General features: G+C 48.2%; 1 protein-coding gene and 1 long non-coding RNA gene across 5 annotated transcripts in view; one reads left to right on the forward strand and one right to left on the reverse strand.

The window, feature by feature from the left end:
• Nucleotides 1-493: 493 nt before the first annotated feature.
• Nucleotides 494-23,734, reverse strand: part of fndc4a (fibronectin type III domain containing 4a) — a 91,229-nt gene continuing 67,988 nt past the window's right edge. Inside the window, exons 4-7 of one of the 4 annotated variants that reach the window (XM_052524581.1) lie at nt 15,300-15,389; nt 8,758-8,891; nt 8,583-8,697; nt 496-1,741 (exon numbers count right to left, since the gene is read on the reverse strand). In XM_052524581.1, the coding sequence (XP_052380541.1) occupies nt 1,707-1,741; nt 8,583-8,697; nt 8,758-8,891; nt 15,300-15,389 (374 nt within the window). In that variant the 3' untranslated portion in view covers nt 496-1,706. Of the gene's footprint in view, nt 1,742-8,582; nt 8,698-8,757; nt 8,892-15,299; nt 15,390-23,734 lie in introns of all 4 variants that reach the window. The other 3 variants (XM_052524582.1, XM_052524584.1, XM_052524583.1) reach the window with 3 other exon arrangements.
• LOC127931514 (uncharacterized) lies at nt 12,653-13,359 on the forward strand. Its single transcript, XR_008141522.1, has 4 exons — nt 12,653-12,745; nt 12,816-12,859; nt 13,035-13,069; nt 13,228-13,359. It is a non-coding gene; the product is annotated as an uncharacterized LOC127931514 (long non-coding RNA).

Raw genomic sequence — 23,734 nt, forward strand, 5'->3', positions numbered from 1 at the left:
GCTAGATGGTAGACCCGCCGGCGACTTCAGAATGAGTGTGATACAATTTCAATTTTGGGTAATTTCCCCTGTTACATCATAATCAGTCTGGACAGCAGACATTTCAATTTTGGGTAATTTCCCCTGTTACATCATAATCAGTCTGGACAGCAGACATTTCAATTTTGGGTAATTTCCCCTGTTACATCATAATCAGTCTGGACAGCAGACATTCCATTTTGGGTTACATCATAAATTTCCCCTGTTACATCATAATCAGTCTGGACAGCAGACATTCCATTTTGGGTAATTTCCCCTGTTACATCATAATCAGTCTGGACAGCAGACATTCCATTTTGGGGTTACATCATAATCAGTCTGGACAGCAGACATTCCATTTTGGGTAATTTCCCCTGTTACATCATAATCAGTCTGGACAGCAGACATTCCATTTTGGGTAATTTCCCCTGTTACATCATAATCAGTCTGGACAGCAGACATTCCATTTTGGGTAATTTCCCCTGTTACATCATAATCAGTCTGGACAGCAGACATTCCATTTTGAATTTGAAATAAACTTTATTGTTCAATAGTGCAGATAAAACACAGTGTCAGGATATTTACAAGTGTCAAAACATCCAAACAAACAAGTCCTAACTAAAAGGAAGGATGATCAAATGACAATATAAAAATGGATAATATTCCGCTTTCCCAGTATTGCAATAATTTCTGTTGTTGCATATTTTGTATTGGTAAAATAGAGAGCACATCAAATATGATATGATGCTATGGATGAATGACCGGCATGCGCACCTCCAGTAGTCAATCTTATGGGATATAGACATGTCTTCATACGCGCAGACAGGCGTCAATAACACGTTGACGATGGTCATAATATTCATCTACAACTGCATGTGTTCAGAACCAGTTTCTATCATTCGTACTTATTAGCATCGCTATAGTCTGTCGGACTCAGATCACAATATTTTCACCTGTGATAATTACTCCAAGTATGAGTATTTTGTGGCAACCAATTGGGATGTTATTATTGTGAAATGACTGTACAAGGGGGGATTAAGATGCAAAAAAAACAAAACAAATCCAAGGATATAATCAAAGTAACATAATCCATAAATCTAGTTTATATATTTTTTTAAATCACACGACAACATGAACACAGAGGGCTTGAATCAGTCTGTATTGCGGAAGATCTGTGTTTTACCACAATAACGTTTTAAAGGGAATTTTCCGATTGAGCCTAGCGACATATGCAGAGTGGACAGTCATTGCAGCCTCTGCGAAGACGCAGGAACATTGCCTTTAAGAGGATTTATCTTCAGCAACACGGATTGAATCTACGACAGAGACAGATGTCCCAGAGATGGCCGTGGTGTACTAATTACAAACCAAGTATCTCACTTGAAATATTTCATGTATAACGTATTTACATTGAAATAGTGTACGTACAGTATACTTAACTCTCTCTCTGTGTGTGTGTGTGTGTGTGTGTTCTTTGCTAAATTAGCTTGGCCGACATGCATCAACGGTCATGCCTCAGGGCGGCAGTTTATCTTAATGACTTGTTTCGTCTTCATCAGAGAGGAGGAGAGACGATTTGAGGAGTTGGAGAACGTAGCGACGGAGGAGGAAGGTTGGAATTGGCGTCTGCATTCTGCATTCTTCATTCTGCATTCTGCATTCTGCATTCTGCATTCTTCCCTTAAACCTCAATTATGTTGATGGATTGTAGCGACGGATGAAACTGCAATAGATGGAAACAGACACATCAGGCTTCGTGAGCAATATTCTGACGTTACCTAAGACCTTCATAAACACAACCAAATTGTTATTTCTGTGTTCTAAAGAAGGCCATTGTAGAGGCCAAAACTTGTATCTTTTAACCCTTGTGTCGTCTTAACATTCTGTATACTCTCCTTGTCCAAAGGGTAAAAAAAAATGACCCGACCACATCCTCTAACCCTCCACAACATAACCACTTCAAAAACTCCACTCCTACTCCAAACCTACAACCTGATTTTGGTCCAAATTACCTGGAAGGATTCCTCCTACCAGGGATTCTTACTGCCAATGACTGTCCAGCAAATTCTCTGGCAAATCAACAACCAGCAAAAGAAGCAGAAATCCCCCAAAATACCATCCAACCTGGAACTGAGTGAGTAATGTTTAGTCTGAAGCTACTTCTAAACCCAAGAAGAAAAATACCTTACAATAATCTCTAGATATTTGACTTAATTAATAAAGACTGAATGCTAAGTTAAAAGGCTACCAAGCTTGCAAGGACAAAACATACCCTGTAACTTCAATTTGTACAGAGGTGTAAAGTGAAAGGTGTGAAAGCTCTTGAGACCAACAATGGCTGCAGAGTTTCACAGCCTCCCAAATGCAGAGGCCTCTTTGGTCCCCTTGTTCCATGGCTTCCCCCCTGAGGTCATCACAGTACAGTTCCCTTTGGATGTAAAAACAGAAAAGAAAAGAGACGGCATGGAAAGAGTAGAAAAAGAAGCTCCTCGTGGACAATCCACAGACAGTTTATTTTTGCTGACTGCTACAAAAATGAGAACGTAAGCAACTTAATCTTCCACACAGATCATCCCCTGGCATGGCGCAGTGCTATATTAATACACTATTCATCTGTCAAGGGAGGGGGCGTTAGCGATGTGTGCAAACTCAGGGTACCCAGATAATGAGGACTCTGAGACAGCCAATGTCAACCTGTAAGTCTGGAACAGTATTGGTACAGGGCAACTCCAAACAGTTTCAGCAAGACTTCCACAGAATCAAAGAGGGTGAACAGCAGGAGAAGCTCTTTTCTTGGTGACGATTCCCCCAACCCAAGCAGCTAAGACCAGACCCCTTCCTTAAACAGCCCCACAGACGAGCAACCCCAAGTGGAGAATCAACCCCCCCCCCAGCAGGAAAGGGTGGCAACAACACCCAAGGGGGTGGCTGAAAAAAGCTTCTTCCACTTTCCCCAACTCATGAGTGGTGAACCCTGCTACCACGAAAAGACTTCCACCCTGCTACCACGAAAAGACTTCCACCCTGCTACCACGAAAAGACTTCCACCCTGCTACCACGAAAAGACTTCCACTCTGCTACCACGAAAAGACTTCCACTCTGCTACCACGAAAAAACTTCCACCCTGCTACCACGAAAAGACTTCCACCCTGCTACCACGAAAAGACTTCCACCCTGCTACCACGAAAAGACTTCCACCCTGCTACCACGAAAAGACTTCCACCCTGCTACCACGAAAAGACTTCCACCCTGCTACCACGAAAAGACTTCCACCCTGCTACCACGAAAAGACTTCCACTCTGCTACCACGAAAAGACTTCCACACTCCCCTGACAACCACAAACACCTACAGGTTTTATTTTATTACTTGTTACTAGTCCAACACTCTAACCACTAGGCTACCCTGCCGCCTCTCCACTCTAACCACTAGGCTACCCTGCCGCCTCTACACTCTAACCACTAGGCTACCCTGCCGCCCCTCCACTCTAACCACTAGGCTACCCTGCCACCTCTACACTCTAACCACTAGGCTACCCTGCCGCCTCTACACTCTAACCACTAGGCTACCCTGCCACCTCTCCACTCTAACCACTAGGCTACCCTGCCGCCTCTCCACTCTAACTATAGTTTGATGAGGGGAAAAAAAAACAATTTAATCAATTTTAGAAAATGTTTAAAAAGTCAAGGGGTCTGAATACTTTCTGAATGTACTTGGAGATGACAGAATTCCCTCCCCCTAGACACAACTACGACAACATAACCAACAAAAACAGAGCTGTCGCATGCTGGATCCGTACATAGTCAATGGTATGCTTTGAGGGGCTTCCTACGGTAGGTACACCAACAACTCATCCCTTGTAGACTACACAATCACTGACTTCAACCCAGAGTCTCTCAGAGAGTTCACACAGTCAGTCCACTGACACCCCTATCAGATCACAGCAAAATCACAGCCTACGTGAACAGAACAATACTCAACCACGAGACATCAAAGCACAACAAACTGCATGCTATTAAAAAATGCTATCGATGGAAGGAAGATAGTGTAGAAGCAAAGAATAATTGGACAAGCAAAGAAAAAAAAAATCCCTCAGAGACAACTTCCTCGGCAAAATATTTCCCTGCAATTAGTGAAGGTGTTCACTTAGTAGAAAGCCTGAACAGTATATTTGACATATCAGCTAACATAGCAAATAAATACAAAATCAAGCAGAAAACCTAAGAAAATTAACAGCAATGAGAAATGGTTTGATGAAGAGTGAAACAACCTAAAAACCTATCCAACCAACAAATGAAGAGACCCAGAACACTAAAACAGTTACCGAAATGCACTAATTAAAAAAAAAACCCAGAAGGAACAGCAGGTCAGAAAACAGTTGTGATTGAAGAATAATAATATAATATAATATAATATATGCCATTTAGCTGACGCTTTTATCCAAAGCGACTTACAGTCATGTGTGCATACATTCTACGTATGGGTGGTCCCGGGAATCGAACCCACTACCCTGGCGTTACAAGCGCCATGCTCTACCAACTGAGCCACAGAAGGACCACTACATAGAATACATAGAATCAAATTACTTCTGGCAAAAACATAGGTGTAACAGTATAGCTTCCGTCCCTCTCCTCGCCCCGAACCAGGGACCCTCTGCACACAACGACAACAGACATCCTCTGAAGCATCGTTACCCATCGCGCCACAAAAACCGCGGCCCTTGCAGAGCAAAGGGGGGGAACAACTAGTCCAAGGTCTCAGAGCGACGTCACCGATTGAAACGCTATTTTTGAAGCTGGGTGTTGGTGAACGTTATAATGAAGATGACCCCATCTCATTGACTGGCGGATGGCTTCAATATACCACCAAGCTCTCAAAGGTTTTTGCATGTTCCCTATATAGTGCACTAGTTGTTGTTTTTTATACCAGAGCTCATAGGACATTGTTCAAAATAGCCCGGTGAAATAGGGTGCACTATATATGGAATAGGGTGCACTATATATGAAATAGGGTGCACTATATATGAAATAGGGTGCACTATATATGAAATAGGGTGCACTATATATGAAATAGGGTGCACTATATATGAAATAGGGTGCACTATATATGAAATAGGGTGCACTATATATGAAATAGGGTGCACTATATATGAAATAGGGTGCACTATATATGGAATAGGGTGCACTATATATGAAATAGGGTGCACTATATATGAAATAGGGTGCACTATATATGAAATAGGGTGCACTATATATGAAATAGGGTGCACTATATATGAAATAGGGTGCACTATATATGAAATAGGGTGCACTATATATGAAATAGGGTGCACTATATATGGAATAGGGTGCACTATATATGAAATAGGGTGCACTATATATGAAATAGGGTGCACTATATATGGAATAGGGTGCACTATATATGAAATAGGGTGCACTATATATGGAATAGGGTGCACTATATATGAAATAGGGTGCACTATATATGAAATAGGGTGCACTATATATGAAATAGGGTGCACTATATATGAAATAGGGTGCACTATATATGGAATAGGGTGCACTATATATGAAATAGGGTGCACTATATATGAAATAGGGTGCACTATATATGAAATAGGGTGCACTATATATGAAATAGGGTGCACTATATATGAAATAGGGTGCACTATATATGAAATAGGGTGCACTATATATGAAATAGGGTGCACTATATATGAAATAGGGTGCACTATATATGGAATAGGGTGCACTATATATGGAATAGGGTGCACTATATATGAAATAGGGTGCACTATATATGAAATAGGGTGCACTATATATGAAATAGGGTGCACTATATATGAAATAGGGTGCACTATATATGAAATAGGGTGCACTATATATGAAATAAAAATCTGTCTCTCTCTCTCTCTCTCTGTCTCTCTCTGTCTCTGTCTCTCTCTCTCTCTCTCTCTGTCTCTCTCTCTCTCTCTCTCTCTCTCTCTCTCTGTCTCTCTCTCTCTCTGTCTCTCTCTCTCTCTCTCTCTCTCTCTCTCTGTCTCTCTCTCTGTCTCTCTCTCTCTCTCTCTCTCTCTCTCTCTCTCTCTCTCTCTCTCTCTCTCTACCTCTCTCTACCTCTCTCTCTCTCTCTCTCTCTCTCTCTCTCTCTCTCTCTCTCTCTCTCTCTCTCTCTCTCTCTGTCCCCGTTTTTGGCAAGCAGATCCCAGTTGCGTGTATTTTTCATAGCAGGGGACTGACTGTCTGTTTCTGCTTCTCTTCTGCAGCCCTCCACATAAAGACGCTGCTACAACAATCCACCATTTTATATAACACCCAATGTAGGCGTCATCGTTGACATATGGAAATAAGGATGTATGTTGTTTTTTTTTAAATCTATTTTTAAATGTATTTTTCAGTTTGACGACAACACCTGCGAGATGGAATGGGATGTGACATTGGGACGTTCTGTATATTCCTACAGTTCAACAGTACAGGTTGCTATGGTGACGAGGGGCTGCCTGTGAACAGAACGTGGGGTTGTCACTGGGGTTGTTAGACGACAGGGGAATCTTTCACAGAGAAGGTCACAGGTAAACAAGTGGTTAGAGCTAGTGGCTGCTGGATCGAATCCCCGACCTGACAAAGGTAAAAATCGGTCGTTTTGGCCCCCTGAGCAAGGCAGTTAACCCACTGTTCCCCCGGGCGCCGAAGACGTGGATGTCGATTAAGGCAGCCCCCCACAGCACCTCTCTGATTCAGAGGGGTTGGGTTAAATGAGGGAGACACACCTCTCTGATTCAGAGGGGTTGGGTTAAATGAGGAAGACACACCTCTCTGATTCAGAGGGGTTGGGTTAAATGAGGAAGACACACCTCTCTGATTCAGAGGGGTTGGGTTAAATGAGGAAGACACACCTCTCTGATTCAGAGGGGTTGGGTTAAATGAGGAAGACACACCTCTCTGATTCAGAGGGGTTGGGTTAAATGAGGAAGACACACCTCTCTGATTCAGAGGGGTTGGGTTAAATGAGGAAGACACATTTCAGTTGAATGCATTCAGTTGTACAACTGACTAGGTATCCCCACCTTTCCCTTTAAATGGAACACACACACGCACACACACGCACACACACGCACACACACGCACACACACACACGCACGCACGCACACGCATACAGAAGTTCACAGTTGAAATGGAGTGCTGGGATATACTTAGGTTTCAAGGCTGAAATGGAAACAACTATAGAGGTTACTGAGAGGGCAGCAACAGAAATGGGCACCACTATAGAGGTTACTGAGAGGGCAGCAACAGAAATGGGCACCACTATAGAGGTTACTGAGAGGGCAGCAACAGAAATGGGCACCACTATAGAGGTTACTGAGAGGGCAGCAACAGAAATGGGCACCACTATAGAGGTTACTGAGAGGGCAGCAACAGAAATGGGCACCACTATAGAGGTTACTGAGAGGGCAGCAACAGAAATGGGCACCACTATAGAGGTTACTGAGAGGGCAGCAACAGAAATGGGCACCACTATAGAGGTTACTGAGAGGGCAGCAACAGAAATGGGCACCACTATAGAGGTTACTGAGAGGGCAGCAACAGAAATGGGCACCACTATAGAGGTTACTGAGAGGGCAGCAACAGAAATGGGCACCACTATAGAGGTTACTGAGAGGGCAGCAACAGAAATGGGCACCACTATAGAGGTTACTGAGAGGGCAGCAACAGAAATGGGCACCACTATAGAGGTTACTGAGAGGGCAGCAACAGAAATGGGCACCACTATAGAGGTTACTGAGAGGGCAGCAACAGAAATGGGCACCACTATAGAGGTTACTGAGAGGGCAGCAACAGAAATGGGCACCACTATAGAGGTTACTGAGAGGGCAGCAACAGAAATGGGTTCCTCTGAGCGGAGAGTCTATGATTCAGCCCAGCAGTCAGGGTGTAACGTGGTGGAGTGATATGTGGATGCAGTCAGGTGGTGGAGTGGTGGAGTGATATGTGGATGCAGTCAGGTGGTGGAGTGGTGGAGTGATATGTGGATGCTGTCAGGTGGTGGAGTGATATGTGGATGCTGTCAGGTGGTGGAGTGATATGTGGATGCAGTCAGGTGGTGGAGTGATATGTGGATGCAGTCAGGGTGTGAAGTGGTGGAGTGATATGTGGATGCAGTCAGGTGGTGGAGTGATATGTGGATGCAGTCAGGTGGTGGAGTGATATGTGGATGCTGTCAGGTGGTGGAGTGATATGTGGATGCAGTCAGGGTGTGAAGTGGTGGAGTGATATATGTATATTACTATTATTATAGTACAATTATATTGCTATTACTATAGTACAATTATATTACTATTACTATAGTACAATTATATTACTATTACTATAGTACAATTACATTACAATTACTATAGTACATGTATATTAATATTATATTATAATTACTATAGTGCAAATAAATTGCAATTATATTACAAATACTATGGTACAATTATTTTACAATGACTACAACCAGAGTAATTGCTTGCTGTTACAGTATGGGTACTTGACTTAATGGCTAATAAGGTGACCATTATCTATGTACCTTGCTCATAAGCAGTCCTCCTGTAGTTGACTGTGCAACCTACAAAATGTATCCCATGGTCTGAGTGAATGCCCTCTGGTTGACCTTGCCGACCTTTCTCCGTAGCAGTCCTGTGCTGTTGATTGATTGATTAATTAATTGCTTAATTATAATAATAATTCATTAATCTATTTACCTTATTCCTCAGCAGTCCTCCGGAGCAGTGTTCTGGCGTGCTCGCCAACGACGACGGCTTTACCTTGTCTTTGCCGGTACTAGAGTCATTGTCCTTGATGATGTCATACTGCCGACAGAACAGGGCAATGACAGCTGCAGGGGGGGTGGGTAGAGAGATGAGAGATGGGGATTAACATATTGTCATTGGTCACTCACGGCCCTGTCACCACCATCTCATGTAGCTAGTAGTGGAGACATAGTAGAGGGTACGTGGATCATTCCCTGGGGGGGTATGGCGTGACGATGGTAGTGATGATGGTGGTGACGATGGTAGTGATGATGGTGGTGACGATGGTGGTGACGATGGTGGTGACGATGGTGGTGACGATGGTGGTGACGATGGTGGTGACGATGGTAGTGACGATGGTGGTGACGATGGTGGTGACGATGGTGGTGACGATGGTAGTGGATGGTGGTGACGATGGTAGTGACGATGGTGGTGACGATGGTAGTGACGATGGTAGTGATGATGGTGGTGACGATGGTGGTGACGATGGTAGTGACGATGGTGGTGACGATGGTAGTGACGATGGTGGTGACGATGGTGGTGACGATGGTGGTGACGATGGTGGTGACGATGGTAGTGACGATGGTGGTGACGATGGTAGTGACGATGGTGGTGACGATGGTAGTGACGATGGTAGTGACGATGGTAGTGACGATGGTGGTGACGATGGTGGTGACGATGGTAGTGACGATGGTAGTGACGATGGTGGTGACGATGGTAGTGACGATGGTAGTGACGATGGTAGTGACGATGGTGGTGACGATGGTGGTGACGATGGTGGTGACGATGGTGGTGACGATGGTAGTGACGATGGTAGTGACGATGGTAGTGACGATGGTAGTGACGATGGTGGTGACGATGGTGGTGACGATGGTAGTGACGATGGTAGTGACGATGGTGGTGACGATGGTGGTGATGATGGTGGTGACGATGGTGGTGACGATGGTGGTGACGATGGTGGTGACGATGGTGGTGACGATGGTAGTGACGATGGTGGTGACGATGGTGGTGACGATGGTAGTGACGATGGTAGTGACGATGGTGGTGACGATGGTGGTGATGATGGTGGTGACGATGGTGGTGACGATGGTGGTGACGATGGTGGTGACGATGGTGGTGACGATGGTGGTGACGATGGTGGTGACGATGGTGGTGTCTTTATCTTTGAGCAGGGAAGATAATTATATCTACCCAATGGTTGTGAAGGAAATGGCACCATACTCACTAGTGCACTTACTTTTGTCCAGGACCAATAGGACTCTGGTCAAAAGTAGTGCATTATATAGGGAATAGGGTGCCATTTGGAACGAAGTCAATGTATTCACTGTTGTCATACAGCACCATCGATATACTTTCCCTATGTGTGTTTGCTGGCTGTTAGAGTGGACCTTAATAGAGTAATACAACTGCAGCATCTGGATGGGTTAGTTCGGGGTGCTGCTGCATGTAAGGCAATAGAGAAGGCAATAGAGAAGGCGATAGAGAAGGCGATAGAGAAGGCGATAGAGAAGGCGATAGAGAAGGCAAGAGAAGAGAAGAGAAGTTTGTTTTGTAATAACTACACAGCCCGTTGAGCTACATTAGGCCCTCAACAGGAGTTGGTAGGCCCGTTCATTGGGCCCTCAACAGGAGTTGGTCCTCCAATAAAAGTCTCAGTGGATGGATAGACAATATCCCTTTAAACTGGGTGATCTGCCTGTTTGGTCCTCTGGGTGAGAATGTTAACTGGGTGATCTGCCTGTTTGGTTCCCTGGATGAGAATGTTAACTGGGTGATCTGCCTGTTTGGTTCCCTGGATGAGAATGTTAACTGGGTGATCTGCCTGTTTGGTTCCCTGGATGAGAATGTTAACTGGGTGATCTGCCTGTTTGGTTCCTCTGGGTGAGAATGTTAACTGGGTGATCTGCCTGTTTGGTCCTCTGGATGAGAATGTTAACTGGGTGATCTGCCTGTTTGGTCCTCTGGATGAGAATGTTAACTGGGTGATCTGCCTGTTTGGTCCTCTGGATGAGAATGTTAGCTGGGTGATCTGCCTGTTTGGTCCTCTGGATGAGAATGTTAACTGGGTGATCTGCCTGTTTGGTCCTCTGGGTGAGAATGTTAACTGGGTGATCTGCCTGTTTGGTCCTCTGGATGAGAATGTTAACTGGGTGATCTGCCTGTTTGGTCCTCTGGGTGAGAATGTTAACTGGGTGATCTGCCTGTTTGGTCCTCTGGGTGAGAATGTTAACTGGGTGATCTGCCTGTTTGGTCCTCTGGGTGAGAATGTTAACTGGGTGATCTGCCTTCACTGCTTTTGATTCCCCCTCTAATCAGGGGCTGATTTAGACCTGGGACACCAGATGGGTGATTCCCTCTAATCAGGGCCTGATTTAGACCTGGGACAACAGATGGGTGATTCCCCTCTAATCAGGGCCTGATTTAGACCTGGGACACCAGATGGGTGATTCCCCTCTAATCAGGGGCTGATTTAGACCTGGGACACCAGGTGGGTGAGACCCTCTAATCAGTACTGATTTAGACCTGGGACACCAGATGGGTGATTCCCCTCTAATCAGGGGCTGATTTAGACCTGGGACACCAGGTGGGTGAGACCCTCTAATCAGGGCTGATTTAGACCTGGGACACCAGATGGGTGATTCCCCTCTAATCAGTACTGATTTAGACCTGGGACACCAGATGGGTGATTCCCCTCTAATCAGGGGCTGATTTAGACCTGGGACACCAGGTGGGTGAGACCCTCTAATCAGTACTGATTTAGACCTGGGACACCAGATGGGTGATTCCCCTCTAATCAGGGACTGATTTAGACCTGGGACACCAGATGGGCGATTCCCCTCTAATCAGGGGCTGATTTAGACCTGGGATATCAGATGGGTGATTCCCCTCTAATCAGGGCCTGATTTAGACCTGGGACACCAGATGGGTGATTCCCTTCAAATCAGGGGCTGATTTAGACCTGGGACACCAGATGGGTGATTCCCCTCTAAATAGGGGCTGATTTATACCTGGGACACCAGATGGGTGATTCCCCTCTAATCAGGGGCTGATTTAGACCTGGGACACCAGGTGGGTGATTCAATCAGGGCCTGATTTAGACCTGGGACACCAGATGGGTGATTCCCTTCAAATCAGGGCTGATTTAGACCTGGGACACCAGGTGGGTGATTCCCCTCTAATCAGGGCCTGATTTAGACCTGGGACACCAGGTGGGTGATTCCCCTCTAATCAGGGCCTGATTTAGACCTGGGACACCAGGTGGGTGATTCCCCTCTAATCAGGGACTGATTTAGACCTGGGACACCAGATGGGTGATTCCCCTCTAATCAGGGGCTGATTTAGACCTGGGACACCAGATGGGTGATTCCCCTCTAACCAGGGGCTGATTTAGACCTGGGACACCAGATGGGTGATTCCCCTCTAATCAGGGCCTGATTTAGACCTGGGACACCAGATGGGTGATTCCCCTCTAATCAGGGCCTGATTTAGACCTGGGACACCAGATGGGTGATTCCCCTCTAATCAGGGGCTGATTTAGACCTGGGACACCAGATGGGTGATTCCCCTCTAATCAGGGCCTGATTTAGACCTGGGACACCAGATGGGTGATTCCCCTCTAATCAGGGACTGATTTATACCTGGGACACCAGGTGGGTGATTCCCCTCTAATCAGGGGCTGATTTAGACCTGGAACACCAGGTGGGTGCAACTAATGATCAGGTAGAACAGAAAAGCAGCAGTAGTCTGGACCTCCTAAGGTAATATTTGAATGCTCCTGGCATATACACTATAATAGTGTATATTAGTCAACTGTCAGGCCTGGTTGTTCCTGCAGGTCCCTGGGGTATAACAGCCTGGTTGTTCCTGCAGGTCCCTGGGGTATAACAGCCTGGTTGTTCCTGCAGGTCCCTGGGGTATAACAGCCTGGTTGTTCCTGCAGGTCCCTGGGGTATAACAGCCTGGTTGTTCCTGCAGGTCCCTGGGGTGTAACAGCCTGGTTGTCCCTGCAGGTCCCTGGGGTATAACAGCCTGTCAGGCCTGGTTGTCCCTGCAGGTCCCCGGGGTGTAACTGCCTGGTTGTTCCTGCAGGTCCCTGGGGTATAACAGCCTGGTTGTTCCTGCAGGTCCCTGGGGTGTAACAGCCTGGTTGTCCCTGCAGGTCCCCGGGGTGTAACAGCCTGGTTGTTCCTGCAGGTCCCTGGGGTGTAACAGCCTGGTTGTTCCTGCAGGTCCCTGGGGTGTAACTGCCTGGTTGTTCCTGCAGGTCCCTGGGGTGTAACAGCCTGGTTGTTCCTGCAGGTCCCTGGGGTATAACAGCCTGGTTGTCCCTGCAGGTCCCTGGGGTATAACAGCCTGTCAGGCCTGGTTGTCCCTGCAGATCCCTGGGGTATAACAGCCTGTCAGGCCTGGTTGTCCCTGCAGGTCCCTGGGGTATAACAGCCTGTCAGGCCTGGTTGTCCCTGCAGGTCCCCGGGGTGTAACTGCCTGGTTGTTCCTGCAGGTCCCCGGGGTATAACAGCCTGTCCGGCCTGGTTGCGTCTCACACCTCACTCAGTCTTAGACCTCAGAGGCTTAAGGCCATGTCTAGTCATTACTGGGGTTGAACATCAGGGACTAGAGAGAGAAGTGTGATGTTGATTTGACGTGACAGTAGGGGAGAATATATTTTGAAAACTGAGCCATTCCTGTTAATTTTAAAGCCGATTGGAAAATAATTTTACGATTTAATATCACCCAGCTTTTGTATGATTCTGTCAAAATTAACGATGAGCTTGAAATCAGTGCTGTAGTCGACTGGCTGATTGATTCATGGATTGATTGATTGACAGAGACATAGTTGTCTGCTGAATGACTCAAATGTAAATGTATAGTGGAAACAGCATCCTTGGACAACTGAACACTCACCCATCCAATCTGCAATAACGAGATTCTAAATTATTGGTAGCATGCAAAGTCATTACCTTCCCTGTCCTTTTCCTTACCTGCCCTGTCCTTTGCCATACCTGCCCTGTCCTTTTCCGTACCAGTCCTTTTCCATACCTGCCCTGTCCTTTTCCTTACCAGTCCTTTGCCATACCTGCCCTGTCCTTTTCCTTACCAGTCCTTTTCCATACCTGCCCTGTCCTTTTCCTTACCTGCCCTGTCCTTTTCTTTACCTGTCCTTTTCCATACCTGCCCTGTCCTTTTCCGTACCTGCCCTGTCCTTTTCCAACCCTGTCCTTTTCCTTACATGCCCTTCCCTTTCCTTACCTGCCCTGTCCATTTCCATCCCTGCCCTGTCCTTTTCCATACCTGCCCTGTCCATTTCCATCCCTGCCCTGTCCTTTTCCATACCTGCCCTGTCCTTTTCCGTCCCTGCCCTGTCCTTTTCCATACCTGCCCTGTCAATTTCCATCCCTTGCCCTGTCCTTTTCCATACCTGCCCTGTCCTTTTCCATCCCTGCCCTGTCCTTTTCCATCCCTGCCCTGTCCTTTCCATACCTGCCCTGTCCTTTTCCTTACCTGCCCTGTCCTTTTCCATACCTGCCCTGTCCTTTTCCATCCCTGCCCTGTCCTTTTCCATACCTGCCCTGTCCTTTTCCATCCCTGCCCTGTCCTTTTCCTTACCCGCCCTGTCCTTTTCCATACCTGCCCTGTCCTTTTCCTTACCTGCCCTTCCATTTCCATACCTGCACTGTCCTTTTCTTTACCTGTCCTTTTCTTTACCTGCCCTGTCCTTTTCCATACCTGTCCATTTCCTTACCTGCCCTGTCATTTTCCATACAGCCCCTGTCCTTTTCCTTACCTGTCCTTTTCCATACCTGCCCTGTCCTTTCCCTTACCCGCCTGTCCTTTTCCATACCTGCCCTGTCCTTTTCCTTACCTGCCTGTCCTTTTCCATACCTGCCCTGTCCTTTTCCTTACCTGTCCTTTTCCAGACCTGTCCTTTTCTTTCCCTGCCCTGTCCTTTTCCAAATCTGTCCTTTTCCAAACCTGTCCTTTTCCTTACCTGCCCTGTCCTTTTCCTTACCTTCCCTGTCCTTTTCCTTACCTGTCCTTTTCCTTACCTGCCCTGTCATTTTCCTTATCTGTCCTTTTCCTTACCTGTCCTTTTCCTTACCTGCCCTGTCCTTTTCCTTATCTGTCCTTTTCCTTACCTGTCCTTTTCCTTACCTGCCCTGTCCTTTTCCTTATCTGTCCTTTTCCTTACCTGCCCTGTCCTTTTCCTTACCTGTCATTTTCCTTACCTGCCCTGTCCTTTTCCTGACCTGCCCTGTCCTTTTCCTTACCTGTCCTTTTCCTTACCTGCCCTGTCCTTTTCCTTACCTGCCCTGTACCCATTTTCCTTACCTGTCCTTTTCCTTACCTGTCCTTTTCCTTACCTGTCCTTTTCCTTACCTGCCCTGTCCTTTTCCTTACCTGTCCTTTTCCTTACCTGTCCTTTTCCTTACCTGCCCTGTCCTTTTCCTTACCTGCCCTGTCCTTTTCCTTCCCTGCCCTGTCCTTTTCCTTACCTGCCCACATGAGCAGCACGACCACAATGATGATCGCCTCTCCTGTCTGGAGCTGCCGTGACTTGTCCAGACCTTCCACTGCAGGGTCATCTGTAGTGACGGACAGAGACAACAGACCCCTTTTCTATATATTCTTTAGCACAAAAGAAAACAAGTGAAAGACAGAACAGAGCAGATAAAAGCACTGTTAAAATGGTGAGCAGGTGAGGTTGGAAATGTAAATGGGATTATATGAAAACCACACCAAAAACAAGAAGAATATATATATATACAGTACCAGTGAAATGTTTGGACACTACTCATTCAAGAGTTTTTCTTTATTAAATTTTTTTTTTTTTCTACATTGTAGAATAATAGTGAAGACATCAACACTATAAAATTAAACATATGGAATAAAGTAGTAACTAAAAACAATGTAACAATTCAAAATATATTTTTGATTTTTAAATTCTTCAAAGTAGCCACCCTTTGCCTTGATGACAGCTGTGCACACTTTTGGCATTCTCTCAACCAGTTTCAACTGGAGTATTGAGCAAATGGTCTGAATACTTATGTAAATGTGATTAAAAAATGTGCAAAAATGAGGGGATTACTGGGTAGTTTGTTTCATCAGGTTGATTCCTGGTCTATGCTTGAAGTTACTGAGGGATGATGATGTTTTGGCAAAATGAAGATAAGAATTCCAATGTGAAGAGAGGAGTATGGGACCTCTGTATCTGTACAGACCACAGACCCTGTCCATTCCAAACCACCCAGACCCTGTACATTCCAAACCACCCAGAGCCTGTTAATACCAAACCACCCAGACCCTGTTAATACCAAACCACCCAGACCCTGTTAATACCAAACCACCCAGACCCTGTTAATACCAAACCACCCAGACCCTGTTAATACCAAACCACCCAGACCCTGTTAATACCAAACCACCCAGACCCTGTTAATACCAAACCACCCAGACCCTGTTAATACCAAACCACCCAGACCCTGTTAATACCAAACCACCCAGACCCTGTACATTCCAAACCACCCAGACCCTGTTAATACCAAACCACCCAGACCATGTACATTCCAAACCACCCAGACCCTGTTAATACCAAAACACCCAGACCCTGTTACTACCAAAACACCCAGACCCTGTTAATACCAAAACACCCAGACCCTGTCACTACCAAAACACCCAGACCCTGTTAATACCAAACCACCCAGACCCTGTCACTACCAAAACACCCTGACCCTGTCACTACCAAACCACCCAGACCCTGTCACTACCAAAACACCCAGACCCTGTCACTACCAAAACACCCAGACCCTGTCACTACCAAAACACCCAGACCCTGTCACTACCAAACCACCCAGACCCTGTTAATACCAAAACACCCAGACCCTGTTAATACCAAAACACCCAGACCCTGTCACTACCAAAACACCCAGACCCTGTCACTACCAAAACACCCAGACCCTGTTCACTACCAAAACACCCAGACCCTGTCACTACCAAACCACCCAGACCCTGTTCACTACCAAAACACCCAGACCCTGTTACTACCAAACCACCCAGACCCTGTCACTACCAAACCACCCAGACCCTGTTAATACCAAACCACCCTGACCCTGTTAATACCAAACCACCCAGACCCTGTTAATACCAAAACACCCAGACCCTGTTAATACCAAACCACCCAGACCCTGTTAATACCAAACCACCCAGACCCTGTACATTCCAAACCACCCAGACCCTGTTAATACCAAACCACCCAGACCCTGTAATACCAAACCACCCAGACCCTGTTAATACCAAACCACCCAGACCCTGTTAATACCAAACCACCCAGACCCTGTTAATACCAAACCACCCTGACCCTGTTAATACCAAACCACCCTGACCCTGTTAATACCAAACCACCCAGACCCTGTTAATACCAAACCACCCAGACCCTGTTAATACCAAAACACCCAGACCCTGTCACTACCAAAACACCCAGACCCTGTCACTACCAAAACACCCAGACCCTGTCACTACCAAAACACCCAGACCCTGTTAATACCAAAACACCCAGACCCTGTCACTACCAAAACACCCAGACCCTGTCACTACCAAAACACCCAGACCCTGTCACTACCAAAACACCCAGACCCTGTCACTACCAAAACACCCAGACCCTGTCACTACCAAAACACCCAGACCCTGTCACTACCAAAACACCCAGACCCTGTCACTACCAAAACACCCAGACCCTGTTCACTACCAAAACACCCAGACCCTGTCACTACCAAAACACCCAGACCCTGTTAATACCAAAACACCCAGACCCTGTCACTACCAAAACACCCAGACCCTGTTAATACCAAAACACCCAGACCCTGTCACTACCAAAACACCCAGACCCTGTCACTACCAAAACACCCAGACCCTGTTAATACCAAACCACCCAGACCCTGTTAATACCAAAACACCCAGACCCTGTCACTACCAAAACACCCAGACCCTGTCACTACCAAACCACCCAGACCCTGTTAATACCAAAACACCCAGACCCTGTTAATACCAAACCACCCGGACCCTGTTAATACCAAACCACCCAGACCCTGTCACTACCAAACCACCCAGACCCTGTTAATACCAAAACACCCAGACCCTGTCACTACCAAAACACCCAGACCCTTTCACTACCAAAACACCCAGACCCTGTCACTACCAAAACAAACACCCTGACCCTGTCAATACCAAAACACCCAGACCCTGTCACTACCAAAACACCCAGACCCTGTCACTACCAAAACACCCAGACCCTGTCACTACCAAAACACCCAGACCCTGTCACTACCAAAACACCCAGACCCTGTCACTACCAAAACACCCAGACCCTGTCACTACCAAAACACCCAGACCCTGTCACTACCAAAACACCCAGACCCTTTCACTACCAAAACACCCAGACCCTGTCAATACCAAAACACCCAGACCCTGTTAATACCAAAACACCCAGACCCTTTCACTACCAAACCACCCAGACCCTTTCACTACCAAACCACCCAGACCCTTTCACTACCAAACCACCCAGACCCTTTCACTACCAAACCACCCAGACCCTTTCACTACCAAAACACCCAGACCCTGTCACTACCAAAACACCCAGACCCTGTTAATACCAAACCACCCAGACCCTGTTAATACCAAAACACCCAGACCCTGTCACTACCAAAACACCCTGACCCTGTTAATACCAAAACACCCAGACCCTGTTAATACCAAAACACCCTAACCCTGTCAATACCAAAACACCCAGACCCTGTCACTACCAAAACACCCAGACCCTGTCACTACCAAACCACCCAGACCCTTTCACTACCAAACCACCCAGACCCTTTCACTACCAAACCACCCTGACCCTTTCACTACCAAAACACAAGTCTAGTCTTGAATGTATGTGACTTATCTATAACCTCCACCGCAGAGAGAGAAAGACAACAGACCTGGTCAGAACCAGTCAGAACCAGTCAGTACCAGTCAGAACCAGTCAGAACTTAGAAAGACAACACAAGACAGACAACAGCCCTGGTCAGAACCAAGTCAGAAGACACCCAGTGTAAAGCCAAAGATGACCATATATGAGAGAGGAAAGCTCGGGTCACTACCAAGATAGTAAACAAGACACCCTGGGTAAATCCAAAGACTACAAAGATGACCATATATGGGAGAGGAAAGCTCGGGTCACTACCAAGATAGTAAACAAGACACCCTGGGTAAATCCAAAGACTACAAAGATGAACATTTATGAGAGAGACAACAACCGTGGTCGGTACGAGTCAGAACCAGTCAGTACCAGTCCAAAGTAGTCAGTACCAGTCCAAAGTAGTCAGAACCAGTCAGTACCAGTCCAAAGTAGTCAGAACCACTCTCAGTACCAGTCCAAAGTTGTCAGAACCAGTCAGCACCAACAGGAGCCTGGATCAGTGCAGTCTGAGGCCTCTAGAGATCACATTCAAATCAAACCAACACAACTTTATTTGAAGTGAATTTACACATCTTAATAGAAAGGATGTGTGAGGAGTAATGAGTTTCGACTGAATTCCAATTTACAAATGGACAATCCCAGAGAATCGTTACAAATAATAATAATTGAAATGTGCCAATTAGATCCACACTCGGGCAAGCCAACAGCCTACTTGATGGTAATAGTGCTCACCGTTGCCCCTTGTGGCCGGTATTGAAGGAATATCCCAACATCCTGGGGACCTAGACGAATGTTGAATAACTCAGTCTATCTTGGTAGGATCAGCCATAGAGACGGCCATTCATCTAATAGGGCCACCATTGTCCTCCCACCACATTCCCAGAGGAGAAGATGTGCTGGTCAGCCTCAGAAGAGAGGAAGTGCTATTCAGCCCCAGAGGAGAGGAAGTGCTGGTCAGCCTCAGAGGAGAGGAAGTGCTATTCAGCCCAGAGGAGAGGAAGTGCTGGTCAGCCTCAGAAGAGAGGAAGTGCTTTTCAGCCCCAGAGGAGAGGAAGCGCTATTCAGCCCCAGAGGAGAGGAAGTGCTAGTCAGCCCCAGAGGAGAGGAAGTGCCAGTCAGCCTCAGAGGAGAGGAAGTGCCAGTCAGCCTCAGAGGAGAGGAAGTGCCAGTCAGCCTCAGAGGAGAGGAAGTGCTATTCAGCCCCAGAGGAGAGGAAGTGCTAGTCAGCCCCAGAGGAGAGGAAGTGCCAGTCAGCCTCAGAGGAGAGGAAGTGCCAGTCAGCCTCAGAGGAGAGGAAGTGCCAGTCAGCCCCAGAGGAGAGGAAGTGCTTTTCAGCCCCAGAGGAGAGGAAGTGCCAGTCAGCCTCAGAGGAGAGGAAGTGCTATTCAGCCCCAGAGGAGAGGAAGTGCTTTTCAGCCCCAGAGCAGAGGAAGTGCTATTCAGCCCCAGAGGAGAGGAAGTGCTATTCAGCCCCAGAGGAGAGGAAGTGCTGTTCAGCCCCAGAGGAGAGGAAGTGCTATTCAGCCCCAGAGCAGAGGAAGTGCTATTCAGCCCCAGAGGAGAGGAAGTGCTATTCAGCCCCAGATGAGAGGAAGTGCTATTCAGCCCCAGAGGAGAGGAAGTGCTATTCAGCCCCAGAGGAGAGGAAGTGCTATTCAGCCCCAGAGCAGAGGAAGTGCTGGTCAGCCCCAGAGGAGAGGAAGTGCTATTCAGCCCCAGAGGAGAGGAAGTGCTATTCAGCCCCAGAGGAGAGGAAGTGCTATTCAGCCCCAGAGGAGAGGAAGTGCTATTCAGCCCCAGAGCAGAGGAAGTGCTATTCAGCCCCAGAGGAGAGGAAGTGCTATTCAGCCCCAGAGGAGAGGAAGTGCTATTCAGCCCCAGAGGAGAGGAAGTGCTATTCAGCCCCAGAGCAGAGGAAGTGCTATTCAGCCCCAGAGGAGAGGAAGTGCTATTCAGCCCCAGAGGAGAGGAAGTGCTATTCAGCCCCAGAGGAGAGGAAGTGCCAGTCAGCCTCAGAGGAGAGGAAGTGCTAGTCAGCCTCAGAGGAGAGGAAGTGCTATTCAGCCCCAGAGGAGAGGAAGTGCCAGTCAGCCCCAGAGGAGAGGAAGTGCCAGTCAGCCCCAGAGGAGAGGAAGTGCTGGTCAGCCCCAGAGGAGAGGAAGTGCTATTCAGCCCCAGAGGAGAGGAAGTGCCAGTCAGCCCCAGAGGAGAGGAAGTGCTGGTCAGCCCCAGAGGAGAGGAAGTGCTAGTCAGCCCCAGAGGAGAGGAAGTGCTGGTCAGCCCCAGAGGAGAGGAAGTGCTATTCAGCCCCAGAGGAGAGGAAGTGCTGGTCAGCCCCAGAGGAGAGGAAGTGCTAGTCAGCCCCAGAGGAGAGGAAGTGCTGGTCAGCCCCAGAGGAGAGGAAGTGCTATTCAGCCCCAGAGGAGAGGAAGTGCTGGTCAGCCCCAGAGGAGAGGAAGTGCTATTCAGCCCCAGAGGAGAGGAAGTGCTAGTCAGCCCCAGAGGAGAGGAAGTGCCAGTCAGCCCCAGAGGAGAGGAAGTGCTATTCAGCCTCAGAGGAGAGGAAGTGCCAGTCAGCCCCAGAGGAGAGGAAGTGCTATTCAGCCTCAGAGGAGAGGAAGTGCTATTCAGCCTCAGAGGAGAGGAAGTGCTATTCAGCCCCAGAGGAGAGGAAGTGCTATTCAGCCCCAGAGGAGAGGAAGTGCTATTCAGCCCCAGAGGAGAGGAAGTGCTATTCAGCCTCAGAGGAGAGGAAGTGCTATTCAGCCCCAGAGGAGAGGAAGTGCTATTCAGCCCCAGAGGAGAGGAAGTGCTATTCAGCCCCAGAGGAGAGGAAGTGCTATTCAGCCCCAGAGGAGAGGAAGTGCTATTCAGCCCCAGAGGAGAGGAAGTGCTATTCAGCCCCAGAGGAGAGGAAGTACTATTCAGCCCCAGAGGAGAGGAAGTGCTATTCAGCCCCAGAGGAGAGGAAGTGCTATTCAGCCCCAGAGGAGAGGAAGTGCTATTCAGCCCCAGAGGAGAGGAAGTGCTATTCAGCCCCAGAGGAGAGGAAGTACTATTCAGCCCCAGAGGAGAGGAAGTGCTATTCAGCCCCAGAGGAGAGGAAGTGCTATTCAGCCCCAGAGGAGAGGAAGTGCCAGTCAGCCTCAGAGGAGAGGAAGTGCCAGTCAGCCCCAGAGGAGAGGAAGTGCTATTCAGCCCCAGAGGAGAGGAAGTGCTATTCAGCCCCAGAGGAGAGGAAGTGCCAGTCAGCCCCAGAGGAGAGGAAGTGCTATTCAGCCCCAGAGGAGAGGAAGTGCTATTCAGCCCCAGAGGAGAGGAAGTGCCAGTCAGCCCCAGAGGAGAGGAAGTGCTATTCAGCCCCAGAGGAGAGGAAGTGCCAGTCAGCCCCAGAGGAGAGGAAGTGCTATTCAGCCCCAGAGGAGAGGAAGTGCTATTCAGCCCCAGAGGAGAGGAAGTGCTGGTCAGCCCCAGAGGAGAGGAAGTGCTATTCAGCCCCAGAGGAGAGGAAGTACTATTCAGCCCCAGAGGAGAGGAAGTGCTATTCAGCCCCAGAGGAGAGGAAGTGCTATTCAGCCCCAGAGGAGAGGAAGTGCTATTCAGCCCCAGAGGAGAGGAAGTGTTTTTCAGCCCCAGAGGAGAGGAAGTGCCAGTCAGCCCCAGAGGAGAGGAAGTGCCAGTCAGCCTCAGAGGAGAGGAAGTGCCAGTCAGCCCCAGAGGAGAGGAAGTGCCAGTCAGCCTCAGAGGAGAGGAAGTGCCAGTCAGCCCCAGAGGAGAGGAAGTGCTATTCAGCCCCAGAGGAGAGGAAGTGCTATTCAGCCCCAGAGGAGAGGAAGTGCCAGTCAGCCCCAGAGGAGAGGAAGTGCTATTCAGCCTCAGAGGAGAGGAAGTGCTATTCAGCCCCAGAGGAGAGGAAGTGCTATTCAGCCCCAGAGGAGAGGAAGTGCTATTCAGCCCCAGAGGAGAGGAAGTGCTATTCAGCCTCAGAGGAGAGGAAGTGCTATTCAGCCCAGAGGAGAGAGGCCCCAGAGGGAAGTGCTATTCAGCCCCAGAGGAGAGGAAGTGCTATTCAGCCCCAGAGGAGAGGAAGTGCTATTCAGCCCCAGAGGAGAGGAAGTGCTATTCAGCCCCAGAGGAGAGGAAGTGCTATTCAGCCCCAGAGGAGAGGAAGTGCTATTCAGCCCCAGAGGAGAGGAAGTGCTATTCAGCCCCAGAGGAGAGGAAGTGCTATTCAGCCCCAGAGGAGAGGAAGTGCTATTCAGCCCCAGAGGAGAGGAAGTGCTATTCAGCCCCAGAGGAGAGGAAGTGCTATTCAGCCCCAGAGGAGAGGAAGTGCCAGTCAGCCCCAGAGGAGAGGAAGTGCTATTCAGCCCCAGAGGAGAGGAAGTGCTATTCAGCCCCAGAGGAGAGGAAGTGCCAGTCAGCCCCAGAGGAGAGGAAGTGCTATTCAGCCCCAGAGGAGAGGAAGTGCCAGTCAGCCCCAGAGGAGAGGAAGTGCTATTCAGCCCCAGAGGAGAGGAAGTGCTATTCAGCCCCAGAGGAGAGGAAGTGCTATTCAGCCCCAGAGGAGAGGAAGTGCTATTCAGCCCCAGAGGAGAGGAAGTGCTATTCAGCCCCAGAGGAGAGGAAGTGCTATTCAGCCCCAGAGAGGAAGCTGGTCAGTCAGCCCCAGAGGAGAGGAAGTGCTATTCAGCCCCAGAGGAGAGGAAGTCATTCAGCCCCAGGAGAGGAAGTGCTATTCAGCCCCAGAGGAGAGGAAGTGCTATTCAGCCCCAGAGGAGAGGAAGTGCTATTCAGCCCCAGAGGAAGTGCAGCCCCAGAGGAGAGGAAGTGCAGCCCCAGAGGAGAGGAAGTGCTATTCAGCCTCAGAGGAGAGGAAGTGCTATTCAGCCCCAGAGGAGAGGAAGTGCTATTCAGCCTCAGAGGAGAGGAAGTGCTATTCAGCCCCAGAGGAGAGGAAGCGCTATTCAGCCCCAGAGG

Source organism: Oncorhynchus keta, chromosome 8 (assembly GCF_023373465.1).
Source record: "Oncorhynchus keta strain PuntledgeMale-10-30-2019 chromosome 8, Oket_V2, whole genome shotgun sequence".
In the NCBI taxonomy this organism is placed as follows: domain Eukaryota; kingdom Metazoa; phylum Chordata; class Actinopteri; order Salmoniformes; family Salmonidae; genus Oncorhynchus; species Oncorhynchus keta.